Source organism: Rhynchophorus ferrugineus, unplaced genomic scaffold, assembly GCF_030347505.1.
Source record: "Rhynchophorus ferrugineus isolate W39M unplaced genomic scaffold, kcgeb_rfMv2 rfM11, whole genome shotgun sequence".
In the NCBI taxonomy this organism is placed as follows: Eukaryota; Metazoa; Arthropoda; class Insecta; order Coleoptera; family Curculionidae; genus Rhynchophorus; species Rhynchophorus ferrugineus.
In genome coordinates, this window is record NW_027472590.1 from 30,925,444 (window position 1) to 30,952,716 (window position 27,273).

Here is a 27,273-nt window from a genome sequence, read left to right on the forward strand (position 1 = left end):
AATTATTTCAGAACATAAACCAATAAAAATAGTATTTACAGCCACTTTCTAATATCTTTGTTAATAACTATGCCCAAATGACATAAAAATTCATATTTAGGATCAAGTCATCCTAAAACTCCCCCTTCTTCTTAATAAAAAGTTGGCTATTGGTATGAAAATGACAGATCGTATTTTTTAAAATTACGTAATAGTGACAATTAAGTTGAATTCCTAGATTCTTCTAGAAAATAAGGCAATATAAAAAAGTATTTGTAGTCGTTTTATAATATATTTGCTAAAAAATTGATAGAAAGTTAAAAAAATATAAAAATGTATGTTTATGGGGAAACAAAATCATCCTAAAACTCTCTCTACCTGCTGCCTTTTCTTAATAAATTGTTGGCTATTGGTATAAAAGTGAGAGATAGCGGAGTTTCAATTTACACACAAATGTACAATACAACATTTCAATTTAACACCATATATAATTTATAAACATATTTTATAGTTAATCAAATAATAGACAAGCCAGCTAATACGACGCCCGATATTACTCTTTTTCGAGTTTATCTAGATACTTTCGATATAATAACAATGCATATCTATTTAAATACTCATTAAATCAAGTATATAATTGTTAAATGTATAAAAGACAATATGTTGTGTCAGTTGGTCCTATAATAAATTATATGTCACGTATAATGGTATAATAATATAAAGGAAGATTAAAATGGCAAATAAATCTATATCTTCTTGTGCGTTTAGTTTAAATATAAACAGAAAGATTGAAATGAATGCCTGTGTATTTTGTGTATATTAATGTATCAAACCTAAAAAGTAATGCGGATCACTACACAACTGAAGTTTTTTACACGACTTTTACCAATCAATATATTGTTTTTTTCCGCTGTAAACAAAGCGCAACAATTATCTGTTTGTAACACGATAAAAGGGTTTTCGAATAATGATCGCTTCTTTTTAATTACGTTTTTTTCTGTCTGTTTATCCGTTTATTTTTATTTTTAGCCGCGAGCCATCCCTAATTCTAATGAACTGACGTTTATTAGCGCACATTGAAACCGGCTAACGAAAAGGAGGGCGCTGCGAGCGGCGGTGTTTTTCCTATAGCGATAGACTCCGTATAAAACAGAAGACGGTTCGTTTGCAAAGGACAGAGACCGTGTCTAACACAAATACGTCCTAATCTATTCGAATGGCCGTATGCAGATCGGATTCGGATTTAAACCAACGTAAGAGTGTCCGCGGCGCAAACGGTTAGAATGACACACGTGCGAATTTTATCTCGACGCTTGACATGTACCAGGTAGAACCAATTTATATGTTGATGTGTCCCGCTTTAGCAACATTCTTCTCAACCTCCAACCAATCGGCCACGTAAATCCCTCCCACTCCCTCACCAGCCCCTCTTAGCGTTTACTCCCTCCCCGTGCCAACATGCTGAACTAGCGAGCAAAAACGCAAGAAATGTTAAAAATTTTCATTTACATACCTGCAACTGGCGCATTGAAGCGCATTATTGTCTAAATAACGAAATAATTAAAATTTTAATACGGACAAAGCCGGTGGCATACCTTCCGAAGCATTCTTTCGCTGGAATTCGTTAATTTCCATTCGTTTTTTCTCCCTTTAATAGCGGTTCGAGACGGCACAGTCCGATATAAAAGATTAAAACAGGAATTCTATCAATAATATGGTAATTTTCAGTTGTTCGTAATATATCTTGTGCTTAAAATTTTAATATTACTGTAAAATACCTCCTTCGTATGTTGTCAGTCTGTACATGATATATATATATATTATAAACGTTCCAATAAAACAGCCATTGTATTAACATCGTCGAACGTATTTCCATATTAAATTTATAAAAACGTCAATTCCCTTTAAAAAACGGAGCATTTTTCTTACTCAATTTACTAATTAGCATTACCTTAGTGAAAAAGATACAAAATGTAGGCTGATGCCTACAAACATGTAAATATAATAAAACATACTACATTGTTACTAATTAATTAACTGTAGTTTAATTCCTTCAATAAATATTCATTGAATGTACTATAATGTTAATATAAATTATATTTTATAAGGTTAACTTTGTTTGATTATTTTATTTATATTAGTATTTTGTTGTCAAAGTCAAAATAATGGAAAACTTTGGTGCGGCAACGTTACATTACAAATTTTGTTGACATGCATTGGCTGTTTTTTGGAAGAACCATATTTAAAACGACCGAACAAAAAAAACAAATTTTTAGAAATCATAAATTTCCAATTAAACACCTAAACCCATAATACCCTGAAATTTTAAAAACATAAAACCATGTATATAATATCTTGTTAAAAAAAATCTGATTTTAATTAAAACCATTTTATTTATTTTGTAAAATCAATGCTAGTTTTAGTTATCTCAAATTAAATCAAGATCAAACGATAGTGCCACCTACATAAAAAGGAGAAGAAGTATTTATAACCACAATGGCGGTAGACGTTGATGTTGACGATACAGTTATATTGTCAAAAATGTTGTTTCCCTTATTAATAAACTTTTTTATGGCTGTGATATGTTATATAATCACAGTAAGACTAATTCCTCGCCTCAAAGAAAAGTTTATAAAGGCTAATCTATTTGGAATCGACTTCAGTAAAACAACAAGTGATAAAGTGTAAGGTTATCTTGTATTATTGTTTGCATTTTGTCGTTTTCTATAACGTACCTTGTTATTTTCAGACCTGAATCATTGGGAGTAGTGACAGGATGCACTTTTCTAATAACCATGTTTTTATTTATTCCCGTACCATTTGGAAACAATCTTTTAGAAAAAGGAACATTTCCACAAGACGAGGTTTCTGTTTATAATTACCTGGCAACCCTGTTTTCTGACTGTTCATTTTTAGTTTGTTAAATTTATAGCAGCTTTACTTTCAATATGTTGCATGCTCCTGTTGGGCTTCGCAGATGATGTTTTAGATGTGCCATGGAGACATAAATTACTTTTACCTACAGTAGCCTCCCTACCACTTCTGATGGTCTACTATGTTAGTTTTAATACAACCACAATAATAGTGCCTAAACCACTGAGAGATATACTTGGTACGAGTGTGGATATAGGATTAATTTATTATGTTTATATGGGAATGTTGGCTGTGTTCTGCACAAATGCTATTAATATTTTAGGTAAGATTATTGGCATGTTTAGTAGCCCAACTGATTTCATATACCTCTATATGTAGCTGGTGTAAATGGGCTGGAAGTTGGACAAAGTGTAGTTATTGGCATTTCGATAATTATATTTAATCTAATCGAATTAAGTGGAAATTTATGGAAGGCTCATCAGTTTAGCTTATATTTTATGATGCCATATATCGCAGCTTCCCTAGCTCTGCTGAAACATAACTGGTAGGTTAAATTTATGTTTGTAAATTAATAATATACGTTATATCATAAAGATATATTATGGTCATTAAATAGTTTTAAAAGAAGAACTATATTGATAATAACCTTACTTTTATCAGCTGATTTTGGCGTCTTGGGTTTTTGGTTATACTCTTTTTGCGTATAACTTAAAATAAACTAGGCGTTGGTCTGTACCCAATAATAATGATATTTTACTTATTCCAAATACCCTCGGACGAGTTATTCGTTTCTTTTATCAAATTCTGTACCTAAAAGTATATATTAATATTTCTTTAGCACAAATCCGGAAGCGGCTTTCTTAGAATGTATTTATACCGGGTAAATCGAAGAAAATGCTTACTTATAGCCCTTGTCTCGGTCCAGTTTATCATAATTGTGTATTTTTTTCTGCATCGAACACAAGCAAGAGAAACAATAAATAAAATATCATTTCTCTCTAATGTTTATGTATCCGAACAATCACAGAAAAGATATGTAATGTTAAGAAATCATATTGTGCTTAAAAGTGTTAGCTCTCGGGGCTATTTTTTGGATTTTAATTCTAGTATGTGTTTTACTGAAGGTACTGATATTAAAAGTATGATTGTCGTAAAAGGCATTAATTGGAAATGTAATTGCTTACCAGGTAAGTTTTCAAATGTTTTATAGTGACAATATATTCAAGTAAATATTTCTAGGGTGGCATGGTCCAGACTGCGGGTATCCTGAGGTGTTATTTAGGGCTCTTTTAGCCTCAAAAAGGACTGTGAAACTAAAAGGTCCAGTAAAATTTCAAAGAAGACTTATATACATATTCAAATTTGACAAATCAAGTGAAACCCTAGCAGATATCCGGATCAATGCCCTGGGAGACATTGTAGATGTATTTGTTTTATATGGTAGTGATATGACGCTATTTGAAAATCAGCTAAAAACGAAAATATTCAAGAACTGGTACCAAAAAATTTTATATATCAATAGTACCCTACAAGAAAAAATGTGGCAAATGGTTGAAGCACAAATCACTAACATTCAGAGCAGGGATTTTATTATTTTCAACCCATCTAATGAAGTACCAGACAGAGCATCATTAATTTTCCTGAAATTCTATGAAAACATACCTGAACCCTTACATTTTAGACTGAAATGGTCAGTTTTTGGATTTTTCTGGGTACATCCAAAGAAGACTGTGATATCTGGTGGTAGTTGTACAGTGTCATATCTCAGAAATTATTTGAATAATAATTTAGAAGCTTTAATAAGTAACAAAACTATCGCCAATCTAGGCCAGAGAGGGATAACTCTGGGTGATTTAAATCACACTGGTGGGTGGTTTTGTGAATACTGTGCCACCCCTGAAGACATTATCGAATTTCTGACAAGCAACAGTTCTAAAAGCTTCATCAATTGGGATACAGTGGGCACCAATAAAATAACCCGTAAATATATAGAAAAACTCATTGAAGACGGATTATATGTTGATGGCAAAACACAATTGGAAATTGGGCATCGTTACTCTGACAACTATTTTGCTCCAGCCTATGTTATTGAGAATGATTTTAAGTTTGACTTTTTATTGATAAACTTTTACTCTCAAAACGAATATTACAAATAGCTACTTTTTAACTTATATTTTGTCAATTAATATGTGATTCAGACATCATTACTGTAACCATTAGCCCAAGAATTTGGGCGATACATGACTGATCATTAGGTTTCCTTTGAAGGCATTTATAGCAGTTATCTGTGATATAACAAGTGATTAATATCAAATATCTATACTAATAAATCATTAATGTAGTAGTGATTGTTTTACTAAACATTATACCTCCAGTTATATCTGTAATAAATTTAAGATAATTGCTAATCATTTAAATTAATGAACTCCAATTGTTTTAGGTACCCTTCATCGGTCTTTGTGGGAGATACATTTTGCTACTTCTCTGGGATGACTTTTGCAGTTGTAGGCATTCTCGGACACTTCAGTAAAACTACCCTTTTATTCTTTATACCCCAAATTTTCAACTTTCTCTATTCTGCTCCACAATTGTTCAAGCTGATCCCTTGTCCCAGGCATAGATTGCCTAAATTCAACTCAAAAATTGATAAAATAGGATGCAGCACTACAATCTTCAAGTACTCGGAATTAAACACCTTGGGAAAACTTGTATTTAAGTTGTTCAAGAGCTTCAGGCTCATTCAATGGGAGGAGAAAGGTGATGTTATCGTTACAAATAATTTCACTTTGATTAATTTAGTTTTAATATATTTTGGACCTTTACATGAGGCTAAGTTAGCTTCCTTTTTAATATGCATACAAATTGTTTGCTCAGTTGTAGCGTTTATTATTAGATATCCATTTGCTTGGGTATTTTATGACGTGTAGTTTTGATACATTGGAGTTCCTTACAACATATAGACTTAATAAAATAAACCAAAAATTTGAACTGTTTTGTAATATAGATGTTAAACCAAAGCTTATTTGTTTTAATTAATGATAAAACAAGAAATTATTTCAAGATTAAGTTTAATGATTAAATACCCATTCTACAATTAATTATAAACAATCTCTAAAATTAAACATCATAGCCAACAATGTGACGTTTACCAATAACTTCTCCAACATAAAACCAGCATAATACCTGAAAAGAAATTTTCAGTAGAATTTTGGTTATATAATTGTCTTTTCGCATACCTCAACCGATACGAGAGTATTTATCCACGCATCTTTAACAGTGGTGTTTTTCCAATTACCATTCTTAGCTCCACTAATAAGTTTGCCAATACCAGCTCTAATTTGTGGAATATCAGCTGGGGTTGGTGGTGTTAGTTCAACTTTGGCATATTTCAAAAACAACTCAAGTTTGGGTTTGGCAGCACTAAGGGCTCCTAAAAATAAACATTTTATAGAATTAAAAAAATAATCTCAAATTAATTTAAAAGATTTGCGGTGCTGTAATTAAAACACTGCCTTCTAGGTTACATTACGTAATGTGCTTGCAAGGTGACAAAGAAAAGAATAAATAAATCAACTATTGAAAGCTACTTACTGTTGGCTAAAACTGGCACTTTTGAAACTAATTGGGCCATTTTATATGCTTTATTACAGCCCTTTTTGATCTACTTAACACCTCTCAAATAAAACCCTGAACAACGCCGTGAAGTTAGCCTGGAAGAAAATGTCAGAGAAAATAAAAATTATATAATAATTATTAAACATATTTTAGATTCTAAATTGATGACCGCCATACCATTTTATTATAAAAATTTAACATTCAATGTAAAGAAATAATTAGTAGTAATTAATACTATAGTAATTAAACAATTTTTTTTTGATAAAAGTTGACGAAGAAATTTAGCGATGGGTATTATCGAATAAATAATATAAATAAATCTGAATATATATTAAATAATTTTACACAAAAACTAGAAAATTTTACAATAAAATTTTTAAAACAAAAATATAAAGAAATTGTTTAACTTAGATAGAGAATTCTTATAATTTAAACATTGCCATAATGCAATGCAACTTTTCATTTAAATTTCTTATTAGAATACCTTTTAGTTATTTATTTTTGTACTTATTTTCAATATAATCGATATAATTCGATTATACAATTCATAATGCAACACACTGCTTAGCCAGAGAGAGATAAAGAGAGAATTTGAAAATATATCCTTTTTTTATGATGGCTCCCTAAATTTCTATGGGTCCCTAACCTCTTGTCACAATTGGAGTTGTCAAATATCTTGTTTTGTAATTTGTTTTCTTATAATTATGTCTACCTACCAGTCATTATCAAGCGAAAAGTTAACTGTTGTGCTAGATATTGGATCTGCTTTTACCAGGCAACATTTATAGTTTTATATTTTTACATCCTTTTGTAATTACATACTTTTAGGTTTGGCTTTACAACTGATTTTGCGCCTAGATATATAATAAGGTCGGAAGTTCGTTGTAAAAAGACAAATAAACTGAGAAAAATCTGTGATTATGATTCCGCTGATGACTTATATGATATGCTGGTTGAATTGATTCACATAATATATTTTAAGTATGCACTAATTAGTCCTAAAGATAGGCCTATTGTTATTGTAGAATCTCTTTTATGCCCTACACTATTTAGAGAAACTCTTGCAAAAGTATTATTTCAATTGATATTTTTTTGCATTATATATGTAATGTATATATTTCAGGTTTTGTTTTTGCAATATGAGGTATCTTCAATATTAGTCTTACCATCACATTTAGTTGCTCTAGCAAGTTTGGCTAATGATACAGGTTTAGTTGTTGATGTTGGATATAAAGAGGCTGTAGTTATTCCAGTATGTCATGGGCTACCCATACTTCAGGCTTGGCAAGCACTACCTTTAGGTGGTGAGCACATCCACAGGTATATTTTGTATTTAGTTTGCACAACCAATAAAAAACATTGATGTTTGTTTAGTCATTTAAAGTCACTTCTAAGCAGCTCTAATACAGGAATACAAAATTTGCCTGAAAACTTCCTGGAAGATATTAAAGTTCGTTGTTGCTTTGTAACTAAAAGTTCAAGGGTTGAACAATTAGAAGGAGGAAAACCAGAATATGCTCCTCCACCAGATGTCACATACCCCTATGCAGGTACAGAATCTATCCTGGTCACAGGAAAAGTCAGAGAAAAGACATTTGAAATTTTATATGAAGAGGTAAATTTTGATTTTAATATTCAACGTAAAATTTACAGTTTTGTTGTAGGATAATGACCACTTATGCTTGTCCACAATGATTTTAGATGCTATCCTGAAAGTTAACATGGATCTAAGGCAAAAATTAGCAGAAAATTTAGTTTTAATTGGTGGCACTGTCATGACCCTGGGTAATATCGCCATTTATTTAGTTCTATTTTTTTTTAATTAACATGTTTCTAGGCTTCAAAGCCCGCTTAAAGGAAGAATTGCAAAAGCAATTGAATAATGACAGATATAAAGTTTTAAATATCCATGAATTTAAGTTTCATACCTTGCCATGTAAAGAAAATTATGCAGCTTGGCTGGGAGGTAGGACCTGATCATATTTATTTTAACATTAGTTTAAAAGCAATATTGTAGGAGCTATATACGGAGCCACTGAATTTTTGTCCATGAAAGCTATTAGTAAAGATTTCTATTTGCGTGAAAAGCATTTACCGGATTGGATAAACTTGAAGGACATAAATAACACTGTTTCACGTACTTTATAATTCATCGTCACCCTTTAATCTGATTAAATCTGCAAATAATTCCAATGCGCTTCTCATAACTATTATTTTATTTTAAAATATTTATCTTTATTTATACTATTACTAAAAATAAAATAACTTATTTATTTAACCCTTTTATTTCATTATAAAACAATTTATATATCCAGTACCGGCAAGAAAAATAAATAATTAAATTACAATAGTGTTATAAAGTTCATAATGTTAATTATGCAATTTTTATAAAGAATTCAGTAGCATATTAAGATCTAAATAATAATCTCCCAATATATATATTTACATACACAAATACATTAAAGGTCTTAATCTTGTGAAACTACCCCTCATAATTAAATTTCAGGTACCACATTGACAACTATTGGTGCTATACAGTGTATGGTTTTATTAGATATTCAGAAAATGTCCTAATTTTTTCGGTACCTCTAACTTCATTCTCCAATAAAGGTAACTTAGTGATGTGGAAATCCTCATAAAGATCGTCTATTTGATCCAGGTACTTTTCTTGAATCTTACATCTAGCATTGCACATTCTACATCCTTCCTCTCCCTTTTTTTTAAACAGCAACTGATTTACTATTATGTTGTGTGTATCTATTTTACACTTGGTCAGTTCCTGAACCAAACGTTCTGTTTCATACAAGGAGAGAAATTCTGCTATACAAACACATACAAAAGTGGTTTGATCAGGATTCTTAAATTGCTCATTCACTTGTTTGATTACAGCTAATAACTCATCCATTTTTGTGGAAAAATGATCTGCATTTAAATCTTGTAAACCCAATAAACCACTAAATTGGTTTATCATTGGCGTTAATTTTTGTTTTATTTTCAATAATTTTCCTAAACCCTTCTCCACCACTTGTGGGAATGATAGTAATCGTAATGTGTGTCCAGTTGGCGCTGTATCAAAAACTACTACAGAAAAATTCATACTTTTTATAAGCTTCATAACTTCAGCATATGACATAGTCTCATCTGTACCAGGAAAGGCATTAATTAGTTCTTGTAAAATGCCTAAAAATTCATCTGGTTTATTATATTAACTGTATGCCAGTGCATTTCTTACCTTTACTCATTCTCATAGCATCAGATTCACCATCAAAATATTCTTCCGGAAGCTCACTAACTCCTACATTTGGATCTATTTCCATAGCATACAAGTTTGTAAAACTTTTCACCAAAGTGGGAACCTTCGTAAATTTCTGATCAAAAGCATCTGAAATATTATGTGCAGGGTCTGTTGAAATAATCAGAACAGTCTCCCGAACTTTGGAAAGTTGCACCGCTAGACTACAGCTATAATAAGCATAAAATCCAATGATACAAGCATTACATGTCATAATTTGATAATGTTCACCTGCAAGTTGTTTTGCCAACACCCCCTTTTCCACCGACAAAGATCCATTTTAAACTAGTTTGCTCTATTACATTTTTAAGTGAAGGTTCAAAACAAGACATTTTATGTTATTAGGAGTTACTCAAATTTTATAACTGGTAATACAAAATATGAACGTCATTCAACGTTTGGTTCGTAGAAAAAATTTTGGTTACACAGAAAAACTTCCTCTTTGCTGACGATTTGATTTGATGATTGTCATTTCTCAACTTAATTGTGTATTTACAACTATCACTTAGGAAATTGTAAAATTGGTAAACTGAAATATTTACCTTTTGAGAGTTTGATCATTTAATTTGTTGGCAAAAACGAATGATATTCACTTATCGATTTTAATCATCAAACGAAATCATTCGAAATGCCAGTTTTTGACGTATTTTTCCTGTCGATATATTGCAATATTAAGGATTGATAGTTGCAATAAAATAAAAAAATAACAGCTTATTAATACATCATTCTCATACTAATTAAACTACGGAATAAAGATGTCCGCGACGGATAAAAATATTAAAAGAATAATATGGACATATGGGATAACAAAAAATATCGGCGTACTTCAAAGAAACTATCAGTGGTCCTTTTCAGCAGCTTCGCTATTTCCTCATTCCGACCCTAAGTTTCACTAGTTTTTACCCAAAATTCTTGTGATGACCAAAGGAGAAAAATGTGAAAACGTAAGGTAGTTACTCTACTTCAAAAATCCTAAATTTTAAGTTTCGATATTTCCCTTTGAAATTCAAAAATCTCTTTTAAAGCTATCGGCATTTTTTCTATATCGAAAACTATCGATATATCGAAATATTTTCGCTATACCTAGTATGATAATGTTTTGACAATTGTCATTCGATAGATCCCATTATAGAGATTTAATCTTTAATTAGTGTTGGGAACTATCGACTGAAATCGTCTATCGACTGTTTAGTAATTGATTACTTTTTACTATCGACTGTTTCTGTTGCTATTTTTGGTTGGACTAATTTTACTACTCTTTACCAGTGACTGTGGGTGATTTTGTTATTATTGTTTACTATCGACTATTTCAATCGTGTACTTTTAGTTACTATTTTTGGTTCTACTATTTTCATTCGACTGATTTTTAACTTTGTGGCTCTTTCGTTCTAGCCGCGAGCTTGACGAAACGCATCCAATTTATGCTTACATAGATTTATATGTAATATAGATAGTTTTATGATTTTTTTGGTAGTTTGCTTGTAAATAACAATATAAGGTATATTAATATAGAAGCATTTTGAAACGATATTTTTCAATTCACTTCTTAATGTAATAGAGTAAAAAGGTTAAAACTCTCTCGATTTTTGTTAAAAAATATTTCCACTCAATAATAAATATAGCATTTACGTAATTTAAAAAAAAAATTAACATATTAAAATATGATTTTTGGGAAAATTTGTAGGGTATTATTCCATTCCATAGAAAAATTCTATTAATGTTTACAGATCCAAGAACATTTAAATATAAATGTAATTCTACTTCCTTTAAAATGAAATTATTAATTGCATGTTAGTAGTATTCAGTAATTACTTTTTTCCTTTTCTTCTTTACAGTCAGTACCTGAAGGAATATGTACATCTTCGTCTCGCTGATACTAGCGTTGGAAAATTTAAATCATATAAAATTAACTTTTCCAAGGATTGTTTATAATAATAATATTTTTTTCTGAAAAAATATCGAAACATTTTGGCTAAAAAGTATCGATATTTCGTGCAAGAAAATATCGATATTTTCTGAAAAAAAAGTGAATATATCGATATTTTTCCTGCATCCCTAATTTAGACAATTGCTATTGTAAATATTGTTGGTTCACTTATAGTATTTTGAGCAAAATTAATACTGTGGTTTAATCGTTTAAAACACCAAAACTGCAGTTTTGTGATAACGCAGTCAGTAATATATTTACTTAAAATTTGTTATCTATGAACCAGCATTTTAAAAGATGTCTTGTTTGTGGTTGTGATAAATGTATACAAATAAATAGGTAATTAGTCATAAAAAGTTTGACTTTGCTATTACAGTGGTTGAGATTGCCTTTTCCTGTGTTGATAATTTCAATGTTATGATGTATAAGAAAAATACCCGATATATATAATAAAGTTTAAAATTCAATATAAAAGGTCAAAATAATGTCTTTTATTTCACGAAGTGGTAAGTAATTGAACATTTTTTTGAAGTAACAGTATAAAGTTAATACCTTAGGGTATGAACAAATTGATGGCAATACATCTCAAAGTATTTACAATGAAGAAACTCAAGAGTTATTGTGCCATATACAAAGTTTCAAAAAATCAAAAAATGGATATTTAGTGTATAATTTTTTAAATATTATACTTCTTGGTATTCCTTATGTATTTTTTAAATCTTATCCAAAAGCAAAGTGCCAGCTTGTATACAGTTCATCTGCTTTGTCAGATGCAGAATATCTGTTAGGTAAATTTAATTAAATTATTATTTATTTTATTTGATTGTTCCATGTTATAATTTTAGTTAGAGATAATCACAATAATTACAGCATAGAGCTCGTGTTGGCAATTGATGTTGATATAAATGGTTTTAATATAAAGAAACCAATAAGATATTTTTGTCATCAACATACAAAATATATCTGGATAGTTGAAAATCAAGTTTTTTGCAGTTTGGATCAGTTGGTATGGGATAATAAAACTTGTGAGGAATTTGCTAAAGATAATAATAGCTTAAATGAAGATAATTATAATGAAATGTAAGTTTTTCATACCACTGCTATCATGCCTACATAACAAGGATATAATAATTTTAGTTTTGCTCTATTTGGCCCTAATAAAATTGAGGTTGTAGTAAAGTCATACTGGAGGTTGTTTATTGAAGAAATTTTTAACCCTTTTTACCTTTTTCAAGCCTTTTCTATTGCTTTATGGTGTTTTGATGATTATATAATTTACGCAGGTTGTGTTGTTGTTTTGACATTATTTTCCAGTATTACATCTTTAATACAGACACGTAAGGTAAATGTTTATTTTATTGTTTTTTTGAACAAACTAATTGCTTATTGTTCTAGCAAAGTAAAAATTTACATGACATTGTTGAATCTTCCAAGTGTTATGAAGTATCAGTATTAAGGACAATATTTGGTAATCAGCAATGTTTAAACATCTCTCCTGAAGAACTTGTACCAGGTGATTTGATTGTACTCCCAGCGGCTAATTATACAATGCCTTGTGATGCTGTTTTGTTGACAGGCCAATGTATTGTGAATGAGAGTGTGTTAACTGGTACAGTGTTAATTTGTATGTGAACACATTTGATTTCAAGTTTATATCGGTTTAGGTGAGAGTGTACCACTTACCAAAACAGAAATACCTCATGAGACAGAGCTGTATAATATAAAGCGTCATGAAAAGCATACCTTATTTTCCGGAACTTATATCCTACAAACCAGGTGAGTTATGGGATGGGATGCGTATTATTTTTAATAAATTTTTCGTTATTATCATTCCAGGTATTATGGTGGTGCAAATGTATTGGCTAGGGTATTAAGAACTGGTTTTGATACCACTAAAGGACACTTAGTAAAGAGTATTTTGTTTCCCACACCTGTTAATTTACAATTTTATTCTGATGCCTTCAAATTTGTGTATGTACTATTCTCTATTGCTCTAAATGGAGTGGCCTACTGCCTGTATTTATACATCCAAAGACATGCCAATGTTGTAACAATAATAATTAGAACTTTGGATATTATCACTATAGTAGTACCACCGGCTTTGCCAGCGGCAATGACTGTAGGGACAGTTTACAGCCAATCACGGCTGAAGAAACAAAAGATCTTTTGCATCAGCCCACCAAGAATTAACATGTGTGGAAAAATCAAGTTGGCTTGCTTCGATAAAACTGGAACTTTAACCCATGACACCTTAGACCTGCATTCGGTACTGCCCTGCACTAGTGGACAGTTTAATGACTTGGTATTAGATGTTTATAAAATACGTAATTACGGCTTATTAGAACAGGGCATGGCCAGTTGTCATTCTTTAACAAGAATTAATGGTGAGCTCACTGGTGATCCTCTCGATTTGAATATGTTCAATTTTACTATGTGGGTGAGTATTTTCAATTTTTATTATTATACAACTAAATATTCAAACATTAAAAAAAAGACAAAGTTAACTAACGTTTTGTGACCTTTCAACAAATTAGATCAAAAACAGATAATAAGAGTTAAAAATTCCAGTAATAGTTTTGTTTCTTACGAAGTGGCCTAAATTTTAAGTATTTCGAAAACATACTTAACAAATATAACTATTTATCAGCGATAAAAATTTGACAAGTTTTCATACAGGGTGAACTTGAAATTTGGGCATTAAAATAACATTTAAATGTGACTTAAAACTTTTAATCAGGCACAAATTAAAACAAAAGCAGTGGCAATAAGTCCTCCAAATTTTAGTAGTTTTCGTTTAGGATGAACCTTAATTTTGAGTATTTTTTGTAAAGGCATTTTAGATCTAAGCAATGAATTAAACCGCGACCTCACCATAGTTTATGCAAAGTATAAAGAACTTACGTCACCTCAATTGATTATGTCAAAACGGTGCAATGTTGTCAAATTTTACCCATTTTACTGTATTTTAGCTTTGGTTCATTCCAACCATACAGTCAAAACATTCCAACATAAATAAACATGAAACAAATGTTATAAAATATAATTCATTTTGACATTATAGTACATCTAATGCATATTTGTCGAAGGACTTTTTTACTTTACTTTTTAGGTTAGAGTTATTTTATTATATTTACATTGAACTTTTTCCGAAACCATTTTCGCTATACATCCAAGTAATGTATTTTATTTTCGTTTCAGAACATACCTTTTTATGTTTAGTTCTTGTTTCCTTCGTTGATGAGTTTTCTTGTCAAATCATTCTGATAACATTTTATTTATCGTTAGTTTATTCAGTGTCCTAACTACTTGTTGGAATCTTTTTGTTGGATTTCTGTTTTTGTAGCATGAAGAGCAATACATCTGTAATGAATTCTAATCAAATTCTAAAATAAATTTGCAAACTGTAATAGGCAATATATTAATCATTTTGATGACGTGCGTTAAGTGCTACTTTGGATAGACTTATAGGTGCTCTATAGACTTATAGGTATCTTTAAGTAATTTTCATACAAGGTGAACCTTTTCATTGGCAATACATTAAACAGTTAAAAAAAGAACAGCAACACAAAAGCAGCCAGAATAATTGTTCGCAATCAACGTTTTTGGCTTTAACACATATTTCCACATACCAGTCACTAGTCGCTCTATTTGATTAATATTTTTAGAAGCTTTTTGCTTCTAGATGGACTGATAGAGAGGATTGAGATCTGGGAAATTGGGCGGCTTAATATTTGTACAAAAAAAAACTTCTAGACCGATGAAGACTGTTTCTTTTTGACGAAATAGGTATGAGCCTAGTTGTGCAAAGTTTCTGATGCTTTCTCTTCGGATTCTTTCGTTTAAATCACCCTGTATTAAAGCAAAATTGGGTCCATTCCGAGTCATTATTATACTCTGTGAGAATAACAACAGTAATATTCAACAATATACAATAATAATGCGTTTTTTTAGAATCTTGAAGAACCTGGTACTAACGAAAACACCCGTTTTGACATGCTCGCTCCTACAGTTGTCAGTCCCGATAAGGTATGTTCCCTTATTGACAATCGACGATAGTTAAAGTAAAACCGAAATGATTTTAGGGTGACTATAAACTGGGCATCATCAAGGAATTCTCATTTTCCTCCGCGGTACAGTGTATGTCTGTGATATGTAAAAATCTCGAAAAGAAAACTTTTGTGTACACGAAGGGCGCGCCCGAAAAATTGCTAGGATTATGCGATCCGTCGAGTATACCGGAGGATTTCGAATCGAGGCTCAAATTGTTTACCAGAAACGGTTACAGGGTCATAGCTCTGGCTTATAAACGTTTGCCCGCAGACTTCCGATGGGTGGAAGCCCAGAAAATAAAGAGAGATTCGGTAGGTATTAGCCCGATTGGTTTGGCTCTTCGTTTAATTAGCCGCTATTTTTAGATAGAATGCGATTTATATTTGTTGGGATTCATTATCATGCAGAACCCGTTGAAAGTGGAAACCGTGTCCGTGATAAGGGATTTATATAGAGCGAATATTGGCTCTGTTATGATTACAGGTATTATTTCTTGAACGATGCGGCAAAATGATCAGATCGGCAACGGCGCGTTGTGCTTCCTAAAGATCCTAAAGATAAATGGGTCCTAGTTTGCTCTGGATAGCTTTCAATTTCGAACATAACCCTCTGAGAGCATGGAGTGAGGTGATTATCGTGGACCAGTTAACTTTTGATGTCCTACGTTGCTTTGTTTCTACCTAAATTCCCATGGTATACCGTTTCAATTCAAAGTAAAATTTGAATAGTACAGCTTGAACTTACACAAAATTCAGTAGGCTGGGGTAGGACATGGCCCGGTAACTTCAAAACCTCTAAACTTAAATGATCTACAAACTTGAGGTATTTTCAAAATTCTCTCGTCCATGAAAACAGCCGACTAGGCCATCAAAATTTATAACGTCAGTATGTCACGATCAAATTTGACTGTAGGTTGACGTTTACCGGTTTATTAACGTTAACCTCTAATTGCTATTACTAATGTTTTTAAGAATTTTACGGATATTTGGCGGCGTGGCCCAGCAGTACCAATCCAAATCGAATTTTATAGACCGATCAGCTTATAGCCCTTCCAATAAAACATCCAATGCATCAAAATGTATAATGCAACGTTGCCGCACCAAATTTAAGTTTTCCTTTATTTTGCCTCTGACAAAATACTAATGTGAATAAAATAATAAAACAAAAATAACGTTATAAAATAAGATTTATTTTAATATCATGGTACATCTAATGCGTATTTATTGAAGGACTTAAAAAACTGCAGTTAATTAAACAGCCAAAACTCGGTTTGCAGGTTAGAACTGTTTTATTATATTTATATTGACATATGGCAACGGTGTTGATCAGTATCAGCACAAATCCAATTTTATGGACTGATTTGGTTACATGTTCGGACCCATCGGATTTCATTCTGTCTCTTTTTAACTAAAGTAATGCTAATTAGTAAAATAAGAAAGGAAAATTCTCCGAGTTTAAAAGGGATTTTACGTTTTTATAAACTGAATTTGGCAAATACGTTCGACGGTGTTGACGTGTATTAGATATTTTATTGGAAGGACTATACATTATTCAGAAGTAAATATCCGACCCGAGTTTAATGAAATTTGCGTTTTTATAAACTGCTGTTTTATTGGACAGGTTATAATGCAGTACCGGAGGTCCTTAAGTTATTTATGCAGTTATTTACACATTGAAATGTGATAATTCTAACACAATATCAGTAGGGTAAACCAAGGATTCCTCAAGTTATGGAACCCTATATCAATACGGGATCAAAGTTGAGATTGACGATTGCAGGATATTTACACACAGGAACATATACTCACATGGCAGTGTTTTAATATAGATGAATACTGACGATCTGTGATTTTTTTTAATTCGGTATAGAAGGTTGATTGTTGATGGTAAATTAATATTTTACTAATTCGATATCATACTACGAGGGTAGCTATTTATATTTCGGGAATAGGAAAAAAATACTTAAGCTGCGAATATATTTTTATTGTTTTTCAAAGTACTCGCCACGATGAGCGATACACTTTTGCATACGCTTAAACTAATTTTTAAAGCATTTATTCCATTCCGAATGGGGTATCTTCAAAACATGATTTTTGAACACTTCAATAGCTTCTTCGGGCGATGAAAATCGTTAACCGCGCAGTTTATTCTTCACGGATGGGAACAAAGAAAAATCATTGGGTGCCAAATCAGGGCTGTACGGCGGATGACCCATCAATTCGATGTTTTGAGTGCTCAAATAGTCTCTTGTTTGAGCCGATGTGTGACAGCTCGCATTGTCATGATGAAGAACATTCCGGTGTCTCTTGTTTGTTTTCCTTATTTCACCGAAGACTTCTGGCAAACAAATAGTTGTGTACCAATCAGAATTTACTGTTCTACGATCCTCTAGAGGCATTGTTGCAATATGACCAGTTTTTCCGAAGGAACAGGCCACCGTTTTCTTTGAAGTGCTTCATGTGCGAACAACTTTTGTTGGATTTGGGTCATCTGCTGCTTACTTTTGGGCTCATACGAATATACCCATGATTGTTCACCTGCTACGATTTTATAAACGTCTTTCGAAGCACCACGATTGAATTTCTTAAGCTTTCGAAGCACCACGATTGAATTTCTTAAGCATTTCTTTGTACCAATCGACATAAGCCTTTTTTGAGCGATTGTCAAATTGTGTGGGATCCAACCAGAACATAACATTCGCACAGCGAAGTGTTCATGTAAAATCGCATATATGCTGTTGGAACTAATGCTTAGGGATGCCTCAATCTCACAATAGGTGACATGACGATCTTGCTTAATCATTTCGTACATAGCATCGATGTTTTCTGGCACAACAGCCGATTTTGGACGACCTTCACGAAACTCGTCGTACAGCGAACTACGACCACGATTGAATTAACTAAATCAGCGATACACGGTGGTTTTTGATGGAGTCAGCGATACACGGTGGTTTTTGATGGAGCTTCATCGCCAAAAGTCAAATTAAGTTGATTGATGAACTCTTGTGATAATCCACGTCGAAAATCGTAAAAAATCATCGCACGAAAATGTTGACGATTCAGTTCCATTTTTTGCCGGGACGAAACTTTAAACTAAATATAAAATAAACAAATAGCCTCCGTGCGACAAAATGTTCTGAGTACGTATATCGTCAAAATATCAAACTTTACGATGGAACGGTCAGATGGACTCACATGACGACAGTGTTGCCATTTTCCGAAATATTAATAGTGACCCTCGTATCCAGTACGTATCCTTTTTAAGATTTAGCTAGATTTAGGCAAGGAATGTTGAATGCTTGAAAGCTATCGGATTACAGTCAAGCATTCTTCATTAATTCAATTTTTCATGTAGCTGACTGTTTATACGTCCCAGTGGTTTTTTAAAAAAGATTCTCGATACCGTGCCTATCTTTCCTATCAATTATTTCTTTTCAATCTTAAGTATTTGTTAGCGAACCTTGTTTTATTTTTCAAAGATTTGATTTCAACACATATAAATGGTATGAATGAGGACTTCTTAGGTTTATAGTGGTACAAATATGTTAAATGAGAGACCGATTGGTTAGATTTGCCGAATCGTTGGCGTTCAATTGTCATGTCATTGTTTTTTAGGTGATCATATGATGACAGCAATAGCTGTTGCCAGAAACTGTGAAATCGTCGGTAGAGAGGACAATATATTTATAATTAGTACTAGCCAAACTACCGATACCGATGATATGCCCAGAATAACACTCGAAAACGTAAATATAGGTCAGCGTGTTGACAATATCATTAACATAGACAACGTGGTACTTTTATAAACACCTCATTTAGTAGTACCGTTTTAAATGTCCGTTTTAAGGAAACCAACAATTATTTTGCTATCGACGGCAAGACTTGGATAAAGATCAAATGTCATTATCCAGAGCTGATTCCCAATATAATAGTCAGAACGAAGATATTTGCGAGATTTCAACCGGATCAAAAGACCCAGGTTATCATGGAACTTCAGAAATTGGATTATGTTGTTGCCATGGTGGGTGATGGTACCAATGATTGTGGGGTAAGTGAGAACTTATAGGAATTAAAACAAAATATATCGATATTTTTTTATTACTCTTGGTAAGTTCCACAGTCTGCCCAGAGGCTAATAAGTATTGTGTTTGTTATGTTTATTTCCTACTAGCGACCCGCCCCGGCTTCGCACGGGTGCAATGCTGATACTAAATTAAATAAACTACAGAAAAAATATGAACGTTGTATATAAAAACATAGCGGCCCGCTCCGACTTTGCACGGGCATAAAATATATATGCCTATGTCACTCAATGAAAACATGATTAAAATCGATCCAGTATTTTTGGTTCATTCATTACTGCCCTTGGCCTGCACGCATTAAATTTGGAGTAAAACAATTCCTCTTCCCCTATACTTACTATGAAGATTTCCTGCTATCTTTGGAATATCTAAATTCATACAATTTTTATTACATTACACATTTTTAAACGCAAATTTTAAATTTGTAATATCTCCGAAAATATTTGTTTAATTTACATGCTGTAAGGAACCATATTGATCTATATTAATTGCACACTGTATTTAAGGTACTTAATTCGATAAGGATTAATGCCGTATTGCTTAAAATAGCTTCGTAAATAAGCCATTTTCCCACGTAAAAAGTAAACAATAAAAATGGTTAATGTGGGTTATCCCTAAAAGATAAACATATAGCATCGCGGACTTTTTTGTAGACCTTTTTATGGTGTACAATACTGTAGTACATTAATTTGATCTAACTCGTAGGGTTAGGCAGCGTTTTTGCTAATTGCTAAATAAGCCTAAAAAAATAGGTTAATTTACGACATCACGTTAGAAACCTCTAAAATTAGCAATGTTGCCTTAGTATATTATGCATGTATTATACATATAAACCTTCCTCTTGAATCTATTGAAAAAAACCGCATCAAAATCCGTTGCGTAGTTTTAAAGATTTAAGCGCACATAGGGATATAGGGACAGAAAAGGCGACTTTGTTTTATACTATGTAGTGATATACTCAGCATGTAGAAAATCACTTCATTAAGTGATCTCCCGTATAAAGTACTATATTAATTGTCCAATAATCAGATTGGATGGTGTTAGACGTTTTATTCTATGCACTTCACTGTCACTTCGCATATTCAGCTGATTAGTGAGTACATTGGGATGCACTGACACTCTTTAGATGTACTTCACACAAACACGTTGGATTACACTCGTTATTGGTTCTAGAGGAATATCGCGTTGTATTACCTCATTTGAAACATCAACAATGGCACGCAACACTTTATTTTGGAACCGTTGTACGAATGATATATTAGACTTGCTAACGGTTCTCCATAGTTGGATTCCATATAAACAAATAGGCTTGAGTATAGATTTATACACTATTATTTTGTTATCTAATGATAACTTGGATTTGCGCCCGATAAGCCAACACATTTGGTAGAGTTTAAGTCCAAGTTATTTTCGTTTGGTGAGTATGTGCTTCTTCCAAGTTAAGCGTCGATCTAAGTGCATTCCAAGATATTTAGCATCCTCTGCTTGCGGGAGTTAACAATTATTGATATAGACTGGTGGACATGTTCTTCTACGGAGCTTAAACGTTATTGACGTTATTGTAGTTAAACAGGTCAATTGAAACATCCTCGGCCTGACACATAGATGGCGCTACTAGAATTAAATCCATATCATTTTTAGTTATTCCTAACCCTCAAAGATGCGTGTATAAATTTGGCAGCTGTCGGATCGTTATCGTTTGTGAATTATAGAATTTTGAGTGAAGCAATTTTGTTTATTGTGAAAAATTGGATAAAAAGGAATTTCGCGTGTTGATAAAATATTTCTTTTTGAAGGGAAAGAATACACTTGAAGCAAAAACTTGGCTTGATGCCGAGTTTTGCGACACTGCCCCAGGAAAATCAACCATCAAGGATTGGTATACTTAGTTTAGACGTGCTGAAATGATCACTGAACACGGTCAACGCAGTGGACGCTCAAAAGAGGTTGTTACCGACGAAAACATTTAAATAATCCACAAAATAATTTTGAATGACCGTAAATTGAAATTGAATGAAATAGCACATACTCTAAAGATATCAATTGAACGTGTACATTATATCATTCACGAATATTTGGGTATGAGAAAGCTCTGTGCAAAGTGGGTGCCACGCGAGCTTACTTTTGACCAAAAACAGCGACGTGTTGATGATTCGGTGGTGTCATCAACTCAAGTTAGTGTTTGATCCAAATCAAATCGCCAAAAAAAAAACGGTCGCATCTGAAGAAAAAAAAATGCTGCTTCATCAAGACAATGCACCATGTCAAAAATCCATGAATTGACTTCGAATTGTTTACTCATCCACAGCATTCTCCATATCTGTCCCCCAGCGACTATTTCCTGTTTTCAGATCTCAAAAGAATTCTCGCTGGGAAGAAATTTTCGTTGAATGAAGAGGTGATCGCCGAAACTGAGGCCTGTTTTGAAGCAAAGGACAAATCGTACTACAAAAATGGTATCGAAAAGTTGGAGGGTCGCTATAATCAGTGTATCACTCTTGAAAGTAATTATGTTTAATAAAAAAGTTAATTTTGCCAAAAGAAAAATGTATTTTACTATGGCAGGCCGGGGACTTTCAAATGATTTGTTATATTACAAAAAAAGTATCGATATTTTTCTCGGTGGTCGACACACCTTGGCTGATAATTTTTTTGAAATAATTACTTCCGATGATCGTAGGCCTTGAAAGCTGCCCATGTCGGAGTCTCGTTATCCACCGCGGAAGCCAGTGTTGCTGCCCCCTTTACATCGGGGATACCGAACGTGTCCTGCATAACGAAACTTATATCGGAGGGTCGTTGTTCTCTAGTGACCAGTTTCGCCATATTCAAGTACATGGCTATATATAGTTTGATTCAATTTTTCACCGTGCTGATTTTGTACACCGTAAGTAAATTTTTGTGTGTTATGAATAGTTTTAGTTAAAAAAATTGTTTTTTTTTATGTGTAGTACCATTCAAACCTTGGCGATTTTCAATTTCTCTATATAGACTTGTTTATTACAACTATTCTTGCCGTAACTATGGGAAGACAAGGTTGGTATATAAGATAATTGTTTCTATTCTATTTTAGTTGGAGGTATTCTTTTCAAGGTCCGTGCAGAGATTTATCGAGCAAGAGACCGTTATCCTCATTGATATCGTCCCAAAATCTAGTACCTCTAATACTACAAGTCTTTTCCTGCGGTGTTGTTCAGTTGGTCGCCTTGTATTTCTTATTTCAGCAAGAGTGGTTCCATCCCATTCCGCCAAAGAGCAAAAGCGAAATAATCCTGTCGTGGGAGAATACAGTACTGTTCAGTGTCTCTTCTCATCAGTACGTAATTATGGCATGGTATTTTTCCAAAGGACGACCCTATAGGTATATTAACATTTTATTATTCACAGTTCTGCTAATATTACATACGGTTTAAAATGTATTTCAGGGAACCTGCTATCACAAATGTCTGGTTTCTGATCAGCGTTATTGGATTAACCAGTTTCTCCACGTGGCTGATGATAGCACCATGCGAAAAAATGGCGGATATAATGGAGTTGATGTATCATGTCACGCCTAAGCAGCAACGATTTCGTTATGAGCTTTTAGTATTACCCCTGATTCATTTTCTGCTTGCTGGTTGTATTGAGGTATGTACTGAGTTATTTGTAGTTCGTTGATTGACAAACGAACCACAATTCATTATTTCAAATGCTCATATTATTCGATGTAGTTTTCGTTGAGTTGTTGGAGAGAAAACAAAGTTGTAAATCAAACACAATTTATTTTCTCTCTTCTTGGTGTAAAATAATACCTAAAGATGAGTTGTTTATTTAAATTAATAATATAAAAAATATATACATCCAAAGATGTTAAATCAATACATTGTGGTGAAAATAATTATGAATTAGGTGGAAAGGACTTACTAAATCTGATGCCTGGTTTTGGATAATTCTGAATCATCGGACCCAACTGATTATTATATACACGATACGGATTCTACAGTTCTTGCTTCATTCTGATTCTGATAATATCTTTGTCTCTTGACATTTTGCTGTTTCTGGTCTTGGTTCAATTCTCGTCAAATCCTCTACCGACCCTTTCTTGTCAACCCTTTCTTGCATTCGTGACATTTTCTTGCAAATTCTCATAAATTCTGATTCTCGTTACCGTCGAAGCTCATCCCTGGAGTTCTTGGTGGTGGCGGACAAGACTAGTCCAAGAAACGCTTTTCTCTACCACGATAAGTTCAGAATTTCGGGGAAAAGGACTCTTTCAACTAGAAACCTCTCACACAATAGAACACGGCTTGAAGTTTATGGTTATAGGCTCCATAAGGACTCCTCTACCAGGTCTAACTTTTGACACGCTTCGTCTAGCCTCAGTACTTGAACCCCCATTATCCGAAACACTCGGCAACGAGCCGATAGGATATACTTTTTGCTGGACACCTTTGTTCTATTTACTTCGTGCCTTTTTGGTTGGCTTAGTTTCACCAGCTATTCGATACAATGCAATAAAAACAATTAAATGGTTTAATAAATTAGACCCCTAAACAATAAAAAAGAAAAACATTATAATTTTTGTAAACGTAAATTTAAACGACTTGCTTAAATATAAATAACTATGATTGCGTCAACAGTCTTTATAAATTGACTTGTTTGGATATAATATTTTAATTTCTGAATTCTGTTTTTCATTATCATGGCAGCCATGACTATGGTTGTCAACTTTTTTTTTGGAGAAAATAACAAACGAATACTTTTTATGTCTGATATACATATTTGTGGCTGCTTTAGCAATGGTGTACCGAGGAGGGTTAAAGCATTTGAGTCCTCCCATGACGGTTGTCACACGTAGTGAATTGTTCAAAACTACTGTCATACATTCAACAATGGAAATAATTCTATAAATTTCTTTACTTAAAAATTATTGCTTCCTTACCATAAATTCATTGTTTACTTCCCTAATAATTTGCTAAGTTATCAAATATATTTTTTAAATATATATAATTGCGATTTTTTGTTGTGAAATTTCTTAAATTAGTATCAGTATACTTCTTTGTCTTATTTGGCTTTTATGTTTACCATCCCAACTCAACTTGAAAAATATTGTCACTTATTTTCGCTAAAACAAAACCATTTTTAGAGATAACTTAAAATATCACCAACAAAAGATGAACGATTTCTGACAGTTGTGTTGAAATTTCGCACTATCATTGTTTAAATCTTTGTAATCTAGTTTTTGATTCATGACCAATAATTTTTTCAATAAATAGCAATTAATCATTGAAATTTGATAGACATGTAGCTATTAGACATATCAGCAATCTTTGCTATTAGACCTATCGATAAAAATCGTCTTTCACTCATTTGAGACAGGGAGCCACTTACATTGGGGATAGTTGTTTGAGTTATATTCACGGGTACATTAGCTTGTATGATTCTTGTACCTTTTATGCTAGATTTTCCTCAACTAATTTTTACATTTACCTGGTCCAAATGAGAACAATGTTAATCTGAATTCATTATTTTGTTAGTTTGAAAATGAGTTTTTGTATGTTGAAAGATTTGATGTAAGAAATTGATGTAAGCTGTGCTAGGTTGGTCGATTTCTGAATACCAGCCCTAAATACCTTTGCTCGGCCTTTTGCGTTCATTCAGGATCATGCTGGTACACCTGAATAGGCTAAGTATTTTATTTTAAATTATTTTTGTTTGGCAAATATGTGTCTCTTCAGTAGGCCTCGGTCTAGATTGTGGCAAGATATTAATCTAGTGGTCTTTGCCTGGGGAATCTGATACGTCATCCCTTTTATACTACAAACTATTGAGGTTGTTTAATTAACTGTAGTTTAAGTCCTTCAATAAATACGCATTAATAAATAAAGTTAAATAAATTACATTTTATAACGTTATTTTTGCTTCATTATTTTATTTTGTTGTTAGAGTCAAATTAAAGGAAACTTAAAATTGGTGCGGCAACGTTGCATTACAAACATTAGCTGTTTATTGGACACTAGCGACCCGCCCCGGCTTCGCACGGGTGCAATGCTGATACTAAATTAAATACACTACAGAAAAAATATGAACGTTGTATATAAAAACATAGCGGCCCGCTCCGACTTTGCACGGGCATAAAATATATATGCCTATGTCACTCAATGAAAACATGATTAAAATCGATCCAGTATTTTTGGTTCATTCATTACTGCCCTTGGCCTGCACGTATTAAATTTGGAGTAAAACAATTCCTCTTCCCCTATACTTACTATGAAGATTTCCTGCTATCTTTGGAATATCTAAATTCATACAATTTTTATTACATTACACATTTTTAAACGCAAATTTTAAATTTGTAATATCTCCGAAAATATTTGTTTAATTTACATGCTGTAAGGAACCATATTGATCTATATTAATTGCACACTGTATTTAAGGTACTTAATTCGATAAGGATTAATGCCGTATTGCTTAAAATAGCTTCGTAAATAAGCCATTTTCTCACGTAAAAAGTAAACAATAAAAATGGTTAATGTGGGTTATCCCTAAAAGATAAACATATACCATCGCGGACTTTTTTGTAGACCTTTTTATGGTGTACAATACTGTAGTACATTAATTTGATCTAACTCGTAGGGTTAGGCAGCGTTTTTGCTAATTGCTAAATAAGCCTAAAAAATAGGTTAATTTACGACATCACGTTAGAAACCTCTAAAATTAGCAATGTTGCCTTAGTATATTATGCATGTATTATACATATAAACCTTCCTCTTGAATCACTCTATCTATTGAAAAAAACCGCATCAAAATCCGTTGCGTAGTTTTAAAGATTTAAGCGCACATAGGGATATAGGGACAGAAAAGGCGACTTTGTTTTATACTATGTAGTGATACACATTTTTTGTTTTTCAGATATTCGTCGGCGATCGAACGTGGGTGAAGAAGGTATCTCAGTGTATTCGTCGTAAGAAGATACCGAAGAACAAATACAAAAGGTTATTGAGCGATCAAAACTTCCGCCAGGTAGCCGAATTGTTACAACAGCCAATGGAATCTGCTTCTTAGATTTTATCCTGACTTTATACCATGTAATATATGCATAAAATAGCAATAGTTTAATAAATGCGTTGGTTATAATCAATTTTTAATCATATAACTTTTATATACAGATATATGTTTTATCAGAAATGAAAATTGTTATTTTTCATAATATATTGTTTTTCATGTTATTTTAGAGTGTCTTTTTTATCAATTAGAGTTTTTTTAGAGGATCAAGGTTAGCTTTGAAGTCCTCGGCATTAAGCTTACAATTTAAAGCGTCATCCCAACCATAGAATTTGATTTTATTGGAGTCTCTTAAATTGATTTTGAAATGTATTGTTCATTTTATGACTTCGGGAGAATATTCAGCAGCTTTTTAAGTATTATTTGTTCATAGTTAACAATTTTAAAGAGAAATTAGAGAGAATTTTAGAG

At 32.5% G+C, this 27,273-nt stretch overlaps 5 protein-coding genes across 7 annotated transcripts; 3 read left to right on the forward strand and 2 right to left on the reverse strand.

Annotated features, from left to right (window-relative positions):
• Positions 1-2,460: 2,460 nt before the first annotated feature.
• Alg7 (Alg7 dolichyl-phosphate N-acetylglucosaminephosphotransferase) lies at positions 2,461-5,870 on the forward strand. 2 transcript variants are annotated; one of them, XR_013007701.1, is made up of 6 exons: positions 2,497-2,663; positions 2,729-2,843; positions 2,896-3,175; positions 3,232-4,040; positions 4,093-5,236; positions 5,294-5,870. XR_013007701.1 is itself a non-coding variant. In XM_076417885.1 (5 exons), exons 1-5 carry the CDS (start codon positions 2,476-2,478, stop codon positions 5,778-5,780), a joined length of 1,236 nt encoding a protein of 411 aa, XP_076274000.1. In that variant the 5' UTR covers positions 2,461-2,475; the 3' UTR covers positions 5,781-5,870. The 2 variants fall into 2 exon arrangements, 1 of the variants encoding a protein (XP_076274000.1); XM_076417885.1 differs by lacking the exon at positions 4,093-5,236 and having other exon boundaries at positions 2,461-2,663; positions 3,232-3,397.
• Positions 5,871-5,904: 34 nt separating this feature from the next.
• ATPsynG (ATP synthase, subunit G) lies at positions 5,905-6,743 on the reverse strand. Its single transcript, XM_076417886.1, has 4 exons — positions 6,646-6,743; positions 6,445-6,563; positions 6,090-6,283; positions 5,905-6,036 (listed from the first exon to the last, which is right to left on the reverse strand). Exons 2-4 carry the CDS (start codon positions 6,482-6,484, stop codon positions 5,971-5,973), a joined length of 300 nt encoding a protein of 99 aa, XP_076274001.1. The 5' UTR covers positions 6,485-6,563; positions 6,646-6,743; the 3' UTR covers positions 5,905-5,970.
• Positions 6,744-7,083: 340 nt separating this feature from the next.
• On the forward strand, positions 7,084-8,746 carry Arp10 (Actin-related protein 10). Its single transcript, XM_076417887.1, has 7 exons — positions 7,084-7,243; positions 7,297-7,537; positions 7,592-7,788; positions 7,843-8,083; positions 8,133-8,253; positions 8,306-8,434; positions 8,486-8,746. Exons 1-7 carry the CDS (start codon positions 7,173-7,175, stop codon positions 8,614-8,616), a joined length of 1,131 nt encoding a protein of 376 aa, XP_076274002.1. The 5' UTR covers positions 7,084-7,172; the 3' UTR covers positions 8,617-8,746.
• Positions 8,738-10,222, reverse strand: LOC143204930 (ATPase ASNA1 homolog). Its single transcript, XM_076417888.1, has 3 exons — positions 9,992-10,222; positions 9,701-9,930; positions 8,738-9,648 (listed from the first exon to the last, which is right to left on the reverse strand). Exons 1-3 carry the CDS (start codon positions 10,090-10,092, stop codon positions 8,999-9,001), a joined length of 981 nt encoding a protein of 326 aa, XP_076274003.1. The 5' UTR covers positions 10,093-10,222; the 3' UTR covers positions 8,738-8,998.
• Positions 10,223-11,815: 1,593 nt separating this feature from the next.
• LOC143205219 (polyamine-transporting ATPase 13A3) lies at positions 11,816-27,026 on the forward strand. Of its 2 annotated transcripts, XM_076418366.1 has the most exons (18): positions 11,822-12,010; positions 12,064-12,193; positions 12,245-12,475; positions 12,533-12,767; positions 12,825-13,029; positions 13,083-13,296; positions 13,352-13,463; positions 13,524-14,124; positions 15,639-15,713; positions 15,770-16,048; positions 16,103-16,220; positions 19,352-19,530; positions 19,584-19,784; positions 22,499-22,705; positions 22,770-22,854; positions 22,912-23,179; positions 23,244-23,445; positions 26,710-27,026. In XM_076418366.1, the coding sequence occupies exons 2-18, from the start codon at positions 12,172-12,174 to the stop codon at positions 26,860-26,862; spliced, it is 3,387 nt and encodes a 1,128-aa protein (XP_076274481.1). In that variant the 5' UTR covers positions 11,822-12,010; positions 12,064-12,171; the 3' UTR covers positions 26,863-27,026. The 2 variants fall into 2 exon arrangements, with proteins under 2 accessions (XP_076274480.1, XP_076274481.1); XM_076418365.1 differs by having other exon boundaries at positions 11,816-12,193.
• Positions 27,027-27,273: the final 247 nt, after the last annotated feature.

Excerpts from the sequence above, each read along its gene's own strand:
- LOC143204930 (XM_076417888.1), bottom strand. The coding sequence starts at position 10,092 with ATGTCTTGTTTTGAACCTTCACTTAAAAATGTAATAGAGCAAACTAGT. Across the intron at positions 9,931-9,991 it reads GTTGGCAAAACAACTTGCAG|CTGTAGTCTAGCGGTGCAAC; the intron begins GTGAACATTATC and ends TGCTTATTATAG. Across the intron at positions 9,649-9,700 it reads TGCTATGAGAATGAGTAAAG|GCATTTTACAAGAACTAATT; the intron begins GTAAGAAATGCA and ends ATGAATTTTTAG.
- Arp10 (XM_076417887.1), top strand. The coding sequence starts at position 7,173 with ATGTCTACCTACCAGTCATTATCAAGCGAAAAGTTAACTGTTGTGCTA. Across the intron at positions 7,244-7,296 it reads ATTGGATCTGCTTTTACCAG|GTTTGGCTTTACAACTGATT; the intron begins GCAACATTTATA and ends ACATACTTTTAG. Across the intron at positions 8,435-8,485 it reads TTATGCAGCTTGGCTGGGAG|GAGCTATATACGGAGCCACT; the intron begins GTAGGACCTGAT and ends GCAATATTGTAG.
- ATPsynG (XM_076417886.1), bottom strand. The coding sequence starts at position 6,484 with ATGGCCCAATTAGTTTCAAAAGTGCCAGTTTTAGCCAACA. Across the intron at positions 6,284-6,444 it reads AGTGCCAGTTTTAGCCAACA|GAGCCCTTAGTGCTGCCAAA; the intron begins GTAAGTAGCTTT and ends GTTTATTTTTAG. Across the intron at positions 6,037-6,089 it reads ATACTCTCGTATCGGTTGAG|GTATTATGCTGGTTTTATGT; the intron begins GTATGCGAAAAG and ends ATTTCTTTTCAG.
- LOC143205219 (XM_076418365.1), top strand. The coding sequence starts at position 12,172 with ATGTCTTTTATTTCACGAAGTG. Across the intron at positions 12,476-12,532 it reads AGATGCAGAATATCTGTTAG|TTAGAGATAATCACAATAAT; the intron begins GTAAATTTAATT and ends TTATAATTTTAG. Across the intron at positions 22,706-22,769 it reads CCGTGCTGATTTTGTACACC|TACCATTCAAACCTTGGCGA; the intron begins GTAAGTAAATTT and ends TTTTATGTGTAG.
- Alg7 (XM_076417885.1), top strand. The coding sequence starts at position 2,476 with ATGGCGGTAGACGTTGATGTTGACGATACAGTTATATTGTCAAAAATG. Across the intron at positions 2,844-2,895 it reads GAACATTTCCACAAGACGAG|TTTGTTAAATTTATAGCAGC; the intron begins GTTTCTGTTTAT and ends GTTCATTTTTAG. Across the intron at positions 3,176-3,231 it reads AAATGCTATTAATATTTTAG|CTGGTGTAAATGGGCTGGAA; the intron begins GTAAGATTATTG and ends CTCTATATGTAG.